This window comes from Falco cherrug, chromosome 4 (genome assembly GCF_023634085.1).
Source record: "Falco cherrug isolate bFalChe1 chromosome 4, bFalChe1.pri, whole genome shotgun sequence".
Taxonomy (NCBI): Eukaryota; Metazoa; Chordata; class Aves; order Falconiformes; family Falconidae; genus Falco; species Falco cherrug.
This window is the reverse complement of record NC_073700.1, coordinates 5,397,857-5,410,035: the sequence shown is the minus strand read 5'-3', so window position 1 is coordinate 5,410,035 and position 12,179 is coordinate 5,397,857. Positions and strand designations below refer to the sequence as shown.

The 12,179-nt window shown below is 39.0% G+C and overlaps 1 protein-coding gene across 4 annotated transcripts in view; it reads left to right on the top strand.

Moving 5' to 3' along the window:
• FAM120A (family with sequence similarity 120A) overlaps window positions 1-12,179 on the top strand; it is a 56,030-nt gene that overhangs the window by 33,425 nt on the left and 10,426 nt on the right. For all 4 annotated transcript variants that reach the window (XM_055708141.1, XM_055708142.1, XM_055708140.1 and 1 more), the window contains exons 11-14: window positions 3,879-4,128; window positions 5,427-5,541; window positions 9,945-10,154; window positions 11,265-11,448. In XM_055708141.1, the coding sequence (XP_055564116.1) occupies window positions 3,879-4,128; window positions 5,427-5,541; window positions 9,945-10,154; window positions 11,265-11,448 (759 nt within the window). The remainder of the gene's footprint in view (window positions 1-3,878; window positions 4,129-5,426; window positions 5,542-9,944; window positions 10,155-11,264; window positions 11,449-12,179) is intronic.

The following is a 12,179-nucleotide window of genomic DNA, read 5'->3' as shown; positions in this document are numbered from 1 at the left end:
CAGGAACACGTTTATTTTGGTCACCTCTCTTACAAAGTAGCAAGAATTGGGCAGGCTGTGCAAGATGCAGGGAGAGAATAGTGTCCTAAGTGGCAAGAGCAGATTTCTCGGATTGATTAGTCACACTTGTTAGGCCTTGCTAACTTTTCTGAGGATCCAGGCTATCACAGTAAGTGATGCTGATTCTCCTTCAGTGTCTTAATTTTTCTGCTGCTCTCGAAAATGAATGAGTTATGAAACACAGTAATGAAGACAATTAAGAGAAATGTAAGAATGAGGAGGATTAAGAAATTAATTGCTAAAGAAATTTATATTGTCCTTAAGATGTATGTGAAGAGATAATGAATATATTAATACCTAAAATCCTGTCATATTTGTTGCACAAACCATAATACTGGCAACATAATAATTGTGCATTCATAATTTGCAAGTATATTTTGCATGCAAGGGTTATAGGAGGGTATGAAAAATACGTAATAAACTGACACATCAGTATTATTACTAAATATATAGACAGCAGGATAATGGATCTTTCATAAAATGGATGACTTCCCATCTTTTAAATCATTATTTTTATGTAGTTGAAAAACAGCAGATCTGTTGGAAGGGGTAGATAGTGAGGTTCTTCAGTGATAATCGTCTGCTAAGTAATGCCTTTGCTGTGCATGTCCTCATGTCTGCTCCCAGAGGATATGAAAAATTGAATCACAGAGTTCTTGATTGTGCGTTTGTTGCCAAGGGCACGGCATTGGCTCTGCTGCCCTTCCTTCTGGATGAGAAGAAAACCAAGTGTCTGACTTGCTTTTCTTTTCAAGCTCTGAAACAGGTTATTTCCCATGTCCTGATAAACATGTGTATATGAAACCATCTGCCCTTTCCACTCTGTGGAAAAACTCACACTTGTAGCAAGCTGTAATAACTCTGGTTGGATCCAAAGGTTTCTTTTAAGCCTAGCCACCTTGTGATGTACTGTTCTCCAGGCAAGAATGTATTCAGCTGATGCTGTTTCTGCCAGAAGGAAAGCTGTAGCTTTTGGGCAGTAGCCCTTTTGCAAAATCAGGCATGCTTAGCTCAAGCTGTGTTGTCAGTAAAGATTATAAGGTTAAAAATGAGGCTTGATTAATCTGCATTAGCTAGCTTATCTTCTAGTGGTATTGGGTACCTCACGTTCAGTTCATGGGAAAAAATGCAAAGAGAATAGCACAACCACCTGAGCTGTAGTTAGCCATAAGGGCTCTAACAGACAGCTTGAGCACGCCGGATGCTGTTGCCTCCTGCAGCAGCAGACTTCAGCTGTAACAGCATTCACGTGTTTATCAAGCAGGTTACCCTAGTCCAGATTGACACTGACCCTTTTGCTTGGATTGACCTGAAAGTGTCATGAGGGTGATGGTCAAAGCAGATGTCAATATATTGTGCAGTTGCATAGGCTACTTTGAGTATTCAAATCTGCTGATCAGCAGCAAGAGGAAGCTTAGTATGAAAACCAGTATAATTAACACTGTGGTGGTGTGGCTGAACACACTCTGATCCTGATTGTTTGTTGTAGCTGATGTAGTCTTCAGGGTAGATGTTACTTATCTCCAAGTGGAGGTCCTGGGAGGAAGACACAAACGTTCATTTGAGGACAGAGATGCTCAGCAGCTAAGGAAAACAGTGTTTTTGGCAGCAGTCCCAGTATAGTTGTCAAAGGTGTAAGAAATGCCCTGGAGAAATAAGTGAATATGGACAAGTCCTCAATTCATCTGTTATGTTAAATGCTAAATTTGGGTGAACAGTGCTACAGTTACTTGTCAGCTGATACAGCTATAATTCCTCATCCCCATGGTTCAGAGAGGACAGTTTGCCGGTCCACAAGAGTGACCTTCGTATTAAACCATTCTGCAGGAAGCGTGGTTACCTTTCCCATAATAACCATTACTTTGCAACATTTTGAAGCCAGGGTGAATCTCCACTGTGACCTCTACAAGTAGCACGTTGCTGAAGATGTTATGTTTGGAGAGCAAACTGAGGTACTCTGCCTGTGGCCTTACCCTTGTAGGTCATGGAAGTTGTCATCCCCAGATTAAAAGCTTTGAACCAAATTTGAATGTTGAAATGTAGGACTGAAAATAGGAAACACAAAATACTCACTTCTTCTAAACTCGAGGACGGGAGGGACAGCCAAACAGAGAAAGTGAGTGTAGCTAGGAATATCACCTCCATTGTCAAAAGAAGGTTGAAGGGGAAAAAAAAAAAAACCAAACTCCAGAACGCAACTGTTTTATGTGAATTGTCAATGGTTTTGGTTCTGTTTTACTGCTAAGAGACTCAACTGGTCTTTGTAGTAGCTTCATTGTGTTTCCTGTTTGTTGAAAGATCCAGGAAGTTTGGCTCCAAAAGTATCTCTTCCTTCTGAGACCTAAAGCAATTAAACAAGTCTTTGAAAGCCTACATAAAATACATCCTTTTATTTGTTCATGATTACTATCCCAGGCCTAAACAAGAAGTGAAAACAGGTGTAATAAACTATGCACAAATAACAGAGTAGCTCTGCTGGCTGTTAAAGCCCATCTTGCATAGCTTGGTGGCATATGAAAACTGGTAGCAACCAAAATAGAACATGATTTTGTAGTGAGGCTACCAACTAAATATATCAGAATATTTATTTCCATTGCTGCATGTTACCTTTGTCAAACTTTATCCTAAGCTCTGTGAAATTTAGCTGTAATGCTAGACTAGTTTTATTCCAGAAAAGCATGCGTGTGCTTTGGGATGTTGTGGAGGTTGTTTTTTTCAATCGTGATCATCACTTCCTCCATGGTTTGCCTGCCTCTAACTATAAAATTACTCGTGAGGCTGATGTCTGATTTCTGAACGAGACTTTGTAGCCGCAAGGGCTGTCCTGGCACTAGTAGTACTGGCTTTTCAGTCTGTAACAGAACAATTTCTAGCAGAAAGGACAGGTCTGCGCCCCTGCAGTGAATCTCTCTGGGCTGTAACCTGAAACTTCACTAACAAGCTCCTTGAATCTTTCCACGCTGCATAACTGGGCTCTGAGTTAAGAAGGGTGCAAACGAATTTTGAGCTGTGTCAAACTTGGGGTCATTCCAAGGCCAAAAGTATCATTTCTCACTCTTGACTTTTTTTTTTACTTTTTTTTTTTTCTTCTAAAACTTGTGTTCTGGTTTGGTTGCCTTCAAACATAAAAAGGGAGATGATTTAGAAGCAATATAGAGTTGGACAGTCTTTGTTTCGATGTGGATGAAAGGGAGCTTAGCAAACATAAAAATACTAATGTGTCTATATAAAGCAGTGCAGTAAATCGAGAGGCTTATGTAATGTTTAGTAAATTTTTTAGGCAAAAAAACCCCACTGAAACTCACCCATATTTGAGATCTCATTCCATTGCAGTAGTTGAACAACTACAAACAAGTATAACGGAAGTTTTAAATCTGATTTGAATAAAATCACTAGGATCATATTGTTCTTAAAAGACTGCATATGGAATATATTTGTATTTATGTACTGCTTTTATTTGTCACTGTAGGGTTTTGATCAATGACACAGATATTTTGGGGGGAAAATGCATTTTCAAATTATGCTGTTTGTTATAGAAAAATATCTGTAGTTCTTTGTTGTAGATTAATTTGAAAATATTAATATAACATTCCTAGTGTACACTTGGTTGCGTGCACTTAATTTCTGAGTGATCACAATTGAAAGGTGTTCCCAATACAGAGTTTGATTTACCAATTTGGCAGTGCAATCCAGACCACTGGTATCTATCGCAGTCTCAAAGTGATGCTTTTTGGATAAAAACCTCTTGCATACAAAGTTTTAAATACGTGCTTTTTTTTAACTCAGAATATTTTCTTTTAACTGTTGCCATTTTATAGTTTCACCAGTGATAATTAAAGAATGGGCTGCTTACAAAGGAAAATCTCCTCAAACCCCTGAGCTGGTGGAAGCACTTGCATTCAGGGAATGGACCTGTCCTAATCTGAAGAAGCTGTGGTTGGGAAAAGCAGTAGAAGACAAGAACCGAAGAATGAGGGCATTTTTGGCCTGTATGAGATCAGATACACCAGCAATGCTCAATCCAACTAACGTGCCCACTCATCTTATGGTGCTCTGTTGTGTACTAAGGTCAGTGTTACCTTAAAGTAAAACAGAATGAAGGAAAGGTTTTACTGTGTAATCTTTCTGACATACTTAACTTTGTATTAAATCATGAGTATAGAAAGTGCTAATTCATATTTGCAACATCGTTAGGACAAGGGGTTTGTTTTCTTCTTAAAACACTGCTGCTGGGAGTCTTAAAAGCATGGTGTATATTCAGCGTTTCTTTCTTCGGTCTCTAGAGGACTGAAGGGAGGAGGAAAATAAAAATATCTTGTGTTGATAAGAGGCCACTGTAGCATTTGAATTAGTTTACCCTTACTATACTTTGGGCTTCAACTTGCTGAAAAATAACATTTGGGGTCGTGGAGGCTGTGTTGATGAAGCTGTAAAGCAAAAGAGAGAGTTCTTCAGAGAACAGCTGCATAGCAGCATGTCGGGATGCCAAGTTTATGTGAATGATACTCTGCCTGTGATGTGTTAGATTCCCTGTGTTAGAATTGTTCTTCTAGGTGATACGATGATAACCAACAGTTAAAGTATTAATTCTGTGCTTCAGCTTTTCAAAGAGAAAGTCACAAGGTCCAAAATATTTACCTGTTTAATTTTTAGATTGAAAATTGACTGAGGTTTGGGAGATGCTTACCTTTTTGGAAAGGGGTGATTATTTCAATATCACTAGCTTATAAATCTGCAGAATCCAAGGTTAACATGTTGCATATGAAAAATTTCAAGCCATTTTTGAGAGTGATAAATGTGTATTTGTCTTCACTTCTGTTGAACTTCGTCTTGCCTTGCGAGCAAAGTCTTTGTGTCCTTATACGATAGTAAGGATACAAAAAAACCCAGTCCAAATGGTATCTTACAGCAGAGCTTCTCATTTCCTTTGGACACATTCACTCCTGTGACATGTGATGAGCATAAAATTCACCAACTCGATAATTTCTGAGGAACAGGTTATCTGGAAAACATGTTCACAAAGTCCTTTTACCATTAATCTTTACAAAGATCAGTAAGCCATATTATTTTCTTCTTAGATGTATCAGAATTCACTTATGTTTTAAATTCTATTTTGGCAGCCTGTCTTCTCCTTCTTCACTGGAAGCAGGGTTTGCACAACTGATTCACAAATTCCATATGAATTTAAACAAATACAAACTTCAGATCTGTTTAGTGACTTGGCCTTTTTAATTATTCAGGTCTAGACAACAAAAAAAGATATTTTTTGTTGTTGTTGTTGCATTCTGGTGACTTTGATCACATAAAATACCATTTTATTTACATATTAAGGGAAGCTTCTGAATAATCATGGGCTTTCTCCGTAGGTATATGGTACAGTGGCCAGGGGTTCGTATACTTCGTCGCCAGGAACTTGATGCTTTTCTTGCCCAAGCGTTGTCTCCAAAGCTCTATGAACCTGACCAGCTTCAGGAACTCAAGGTAATTCTTAATTGTAATTTTCATAATTTAAGAGATTTATTCCCAGCTGATCATTAACGTTAATGGTGGTGGGTGATGTGTATGTGCCTGTCTCACTAAAAACTTTCAAATTATAATTATTATTATTATTATCATCATCGTTATTCCAAAATATTAATCTTAGAATTTTAAAGTGTTGCAAAGATTGATAATCAGTTCTGTTTCACTGGTTGGATAGGTAACTAAAATCTTAAAACATATCCTATACTGAAGAACCTTTTCTCACAATTTCTTAATTCATTGTCTCTTGGAAGTTTGAAACAAATGTGCCTCCTCCATTGAAAAGAGAAAAAAACTTCTTCATTGTGTGGTTGTTTGTAAATACTAACCTGGATGTTTTTTAATGATTCAGCATTCAAAATAATTTTGCAGCTAAATGTAGAAATGTAGAGACACTTGCATAATCTTGGATGGAAAAAAGCAGGAGGAAGAGAAAAGGGAAAACAGTTTATTAGTAGTCACAGAAGCGTAGAAATAATTACTTTGAGGATTTTTAAAAGTTAAGATCTCAAAAGTTTCTATTTTTTCCTAATATGATAGTATTAGATGGAGTAAATACTGCTACCTAATTGAAGAAGTTGTTAAGTGGGGTTTCCTCACTGTAGATACAGAATGCCTATCAATCTGTGCAACATCGTCTTACTCCAGGGGATTTATCAATTCAACCTTCATATGCTCACAGTGAAATTTCCTCTTCTAGCCTTTGAGCTAAAATACACAAATTTGGTTTTTGCCTTTACCCTTGTTTGCTTTCCAGAATTTGTTCAGAATTGAGTCTTTTTTTTTTTTTAAGCAAACATTTTTCTGAATAGAAATAATTTTAGATACTTTTTTCTACGTAATACATCTTAAGCCAAATAGTGTATTTGGTAACTGGAAGCTATGGGTGGTATTGGGATGTATAGGGAATGCACAAATGGAAGTGAGCCGTCTTACCTCCTCCCTGCATTGATCATCAACATAGCGAAGAAGGTGAGATGCTGATTGCCTCTTCATCATAGAGTCATTTAGGTTGGAAAAGACCTTTGAAATCAAGTCCAACTGTTAACCCGGGACTGCCAAGCCCACCACTGAACCATGTTGCTAAGCCTCACATCTATGTGTTTTTTAAATACTCCCAGGGATGGTGACTCAATCACCTCCCTGGGCAGCCTGTTCCAGTGCTTGACCACCCTTTCAGTGAAGAGATTTTTCCTGATCTCCAACCTAAACCTCCCCTGGCACAACTTGAGGCCGTTTCCTCTCATCCTGTTGCTTCTCAGTTGGGGAACAGGCTGACCCCACCTTGCTACAGCCCCTGTCGGGCAGCTGTGCAGAATGAGAAGGTCCCCCTGAGCCCCCTTGTCTCCAGGCTGAACACCCCCAGTGCTCTCAGCGCTTCTCATCAGACTTGTGCTCCAGCCCCTTCCCCAGCCCTGTTGCTCTTCTTTGGGTGCACTCGAGCACCTCAATGTCTTTGTTGTCATGAGGGGCCCAGGACTGAACCCAGGGTTGGAGGGGCGGCCTCACCAGTGCCGAGGGCAGGGGGACGGTCACCGCCCTGGCCCTGCTGGCCACAGTTTCTGACACAAGCCAGGAAGCCCTTGGCCACCTGGGCACTCTGGTGTCACACAGCTGGCTGTCAAACATGCAACCTCATGTTTTAGGTGTCAATCTAAAAGTCATTTTAGATGGTCTTCCAGGTACTGTAGGGCTGAAGTCACACTCTAAGTCTATTCCTAGCAGTGCCTGGATGTGCACTGTCCTTAGCTAAATCAGCAAGGAGAAGGAGGAACATGTTTCCCAAGTCTGTTCATATTCTCAGGTACACACTGCAGAGGCACACAGACAAAAGCAGCAATCGTAGCACTGCTCTTCTCACGAGAAACAGTAGTTAAGCTCACGCAGATTTCAGGTGATAGGCTTTTCTAAGGAATATTTTGCTACTGATCCCAAGTCTGCAGAGCATTCTCAGAGCCAGCAAATGACACTTTCTCTTCCATGGGTGATGAGCAGAATTGGGGTTGCATTCTGGCGTGTAGCACCCTGGCAAGGACTTCTCAGTCTCAATCTATAAACCAAATCAACCTGCTTGTGGAAACCCAGCACTTAGCCACAGGAGTACTAATAAATGTAAAGGGAAGAAAACAACTGAATCCACTTCAGAATCTCTTTGAACTTGTCACACAGTAAGTAGAGAATTTGTGTATTGGCAATCAAAATGGCAGTTAGAAAAACAAAATCCTCTTCCCATATACCAAAGAATGAATGCCAACAGGAAAAATAAATAAATAAACTCTAACAGGAAGACATTTATTTGGCCTTTCCCTCATTGCTGAAACAGATGTGAAAAAACACAGGATGAAGACAGTTGTAATGAACACCTGATGAGTTCATGCAAGACTGCTTGTTTGCTTCAGCACTTAGGACTGAATTGCTGCCGACATGGATTATAAGCGTATTAGATTCCCGAGAACAGCATTTTCAAGTACTCGTTGTGGCTAATTCCTTAAAAGCAGCCTAAACATAGATCCTGTCTGTCAGGAGTCTCATTCAGGTGTTTGCTGGAACTCCTTTTCAAGGTGTTTCATAGACGTTCATGTTGGAAGCCCTGCATGCTTACTGGGTCCTTCAGAACCCTGGAGATTCGGGTCCAAAGAAGATGACAGTTTTCTGCGTTGTATGAAGAGCAGTACTTTGTTTTTAGGGAAGCATGTGGCCAACCTCTGCCAACGGAAAACTGAGTATGAGTTATCCTGTATGTTCAGAAGAAATGTATGTAGCTCATTCCGGGGTGACAAAACATTGGAGTTGGCAAAGTATAGCAGAGAGCCTTTTAAAGTCTCATGACAATCATGAGACTGTGGCTCAAGGCATCTACCCCAAGCTCTCCTGAAGTTGTGTAATTGTACCTGTGGGTATTGGTGGAAATTCACATGACTGTTAGGTAGGCAAGGCTAGATGCATCAAAGAACAGCAGTGTCTCAGCCATTCAGTATTCAGTGTCCTTTTGCAAAACACAACACAACTTTTGGGGTCAAGATTTTGCCTAAGGTATCTGTAAGAGTTATAAAAGTCTTGCCTCTGTCTTCAGAGTTGATGCAAAGAGGAGGAAAACCCACTGTGAAAATTACTGGTCTTAGACATCTAAGAAAGGAATTCCCAGATGAAATATTTTTTTCCATTCCAATACAAAATGAAAGGCAGAGACAAGGCAAGTAATAAACAGCATACAGTATTTTTAATAGAAAATTTTTAAATCATACATGAAGATATACATGGATCATTTCCAAAATATATGTTGGTTAACTGAAAGATGCAGTATTTCATGCAGTGTTGTTACTGTCGTCTTATGAAGCAGTTGCTTCTCTGCTTCTTGGAGTCAGACAGAAAGAGCAGCTGAGTTTGAACCCAGCTGTGTATCTGCAAAATGATCTGAATAGTCTTTTGGATCTTAAAGGTTGTTTATGCGTAAGGAAGGTAATGTAGTTTAATTTTAAAATTTATTACCAAGGTCTTGAAAATGTTCCCAAGAAAGGGCTGATACTTTCAGAAGTATTTTAGGGAGTGCTAGTAGTGATGTTTTCTTATACCAGAGCTAAAAATACTTGCTGCAACCAAATCCTTCTTGCTTCCACCAACTATTCAGATTTAATTCTACCTTTGTGTATCTATCCTGCATCCTAAACAAAACTATTGCGTGCATTATAAACATTACCTCATGAATAGGAGACTCATTCTAACAGCAAAATCTTGAATCAAGCTAATAGAAAATCCATTAGAAAGGAGTTGTAAGGGGAATGTGATACGTGGGAAAGAAAAGTTGACTGCTAATATTGAGCTCATTCCTGAAACTTTCTACAAAATCTCCCAGAAGCACAAGGTTATCAGAAATAATTCTTTAATGAAATTTTCTACTACTAATTTCCTATGAGTGTCTTTAAAGCTTTTCCTTGCTGTAATATGTTTAGCATTGTTCAAAAAACTCTGTACTGCATATTTATCAATTATCTTAATGCAGCCAAATTACGCATCTTACGTGTTTTAGACACCACATGCCGCAAATTAAAGATACTTTATTTAAAACTTTTTACTGACTTCTTGATAATGAGTTGGGTTAAAACATTAAAATATTAGAAGTATTTCCCTGTGCTTTGTTGTTAAGTAGAGTTTTTTGCTTTTATCATTCACCTCTGGAGTGGATGGATGGGAACAGCAGCCTTCCTGAATATTGCAGTTTCCATATACAGGCGTTAGATTCTGGTGCATTCTTCTAGTCAAACTGGCACGTATTAAAAGTCTGGATGACCTTTTAAAACCACTCTGTTTTCAAGAGTTTTGAAAATGTAACTATTGGAATAACTTTGAATTACATCTCATTACAGATTGAGAATCTCGATCCCCGAGGAATTCAGCTGTCTGCTTTATTTATGAGTGGTGTCGATATGGCACTTTTTGCAAACGATGCTTGTGGACAGCCAATTCCATGGGAGCACTGCTGTCCGTGGATGTATTTTGATGGAAAATTATTCCAGACCAAGCTCATCAAAGCAAGCCGGGAGAAAGTTCCGCTCATTGACCTCTGTGATGGTCAGGTATGTAGTTTCACAAGTGTGACAGAGTATAAAGTGTGCCAGATTTTCAGAAGTGTTAGATGTGGTTGGTTTATCAGTCACTCGCTTCATGTGTCATCTCTCTACTTTTAAAAGAGAAACATGAGGTGAGTGGCTAATAGGTATTTTTTAGCTCTGTTTACTCTTCTGTCTCTTATTGATGATTGAGAGGGCATTTTGGTAGATCTGGAAAAAGTAAAATGGCTAAAATTTTAATTTCTTTTTTGTTCTCTGCGGAAACTGAAACGTGAATGCAATTGCAATGCAATGAGCAACTGATTCAATGGGTCAGTCTAGCAAAACTGTCGCAAAGGACTGAGCTGCAGTGGTTTTACACTGAAAGAAAATTTGTGATTTCTAACTTGCTTTACAGACTGTGAAGTCATTCTTGCAGTCCTTAAGCTCAAAATCTTTTCGCATTTCTTATGATCATCTTAAAATACAAATGAATTAGGTTTTTTTGTTCTAATCAAATCATGCGATGCTATTATCTAACTATGAAAACAGGAAACTGATAAAAATCAAGTTTACTGAATGACCAAAACTCTTTTTTTAAACGTTTTGAGAGGTATGAAATCTTAACAAAACAGCTTGCCTCCTCTTATTTCTGACTCAGGGGAAGCTGATCACAGATTAAATTTTGATGATGGCTGTGGTGCCTCTCAGGCTTGTTAGCCTGTTTGTGTAGACTTTATTTTGCAGTCCAGGTTTATGATTATTCTGTTTAAAGTAAAGGCTGCATTTAGTGTTCAGGAGACTATAGACAGAGGTTTCTCAGTTCCTTTCAGGAAAACCCTTTCCAACTTGTTAACTGTGTCTGTGTTACTGACTTCTAAACTGTCTCAGTATTTAGACTCATGTCTACCGATACCTAAAGATTTTCTTGTGAACAATTTGAATTTCATTGAAGTATTAGTAGGTATACAAGTCAGATTATTGTGATTTTCTAGCTAGCTTTATGGAATTTGTTTGCAGTAGTTATCTACTCTTCTATTATTTTGCTTTCTTCTTTGAATTTGATGTGTAAATATAGCTTTATGCAATCGAAATCGGAATTTTAACATCTCTTTGTGACCTTCTCTTTATTCATAGGCTGAGCAGGCAGCCAAGGTTGAAAAGATGCGTCAGAGCATCTTAGAAGGATTAAATTTCTCCAGGCAGAACCATCCTCTCCCTTTTCCACCTCCACCTGCCATGCCTTTCTATCCAGCTTCTATGTATCCTCGACACTTTGGGCCAGTCCCACCACCTCAGGGCAGGGGGAGAGGCTTTGCTGGTAAGTGCTTGGGATAGCGGTGCGAAACATGTTGGTGTGAAGCATAACCTTGTGTTTCACGTTCCCAAAACTATGAACTGATCTGCCTGTTCCATTTCATAGGAAAAATACATAAAAGCAAGTGGTTGGCATATGTTGTCATGTGCCAATCACTGTATTTTGGTTTTACTTTCATTAGCCATAGCCTAGCAATACGGGATGTGTTGCTGCATATTTCCATCAGGATTTTTAGTAACTGTGCCAGATCAAAATACTTTTACCACTATTGTATGAAACAGAAAAAAGAGGAATGGATCAACACTGGATGATGTGAAAAGGCTCTTATTTGCACTGTACATTGCTTCAAAAGTTTTGTATTTATCAGTATTAACAACGCCTAAATTAATGGACACAGTTTAAATGTCAGGGTCGAAGACAACCTTTCCTCCTCCCCACCCCTCGCTATTTTGCTACAGTCATTTAACCATTGGCACCCTTGAGTGTAAATACTGATGCAACCGTTCCAGGCTGTTTCTAGAATTATTCCTTTTCTCAAAATCTCTCTGGTACCAAGGCCCATTAGGTGTATTGATACTGGACTTTGGGAGCAAGACATTCCTGGGGTGCCACAACTGTAGCCATCAGAGCTCATTGCCAAAAAATTGTTGCAAGCCTTTACAATGCTCGTTATGCCATAGAAGTCGGGATGCCCGTTCCAAGCCCAGGTTAAAGGCCTGCTGTTTGGATAAGAG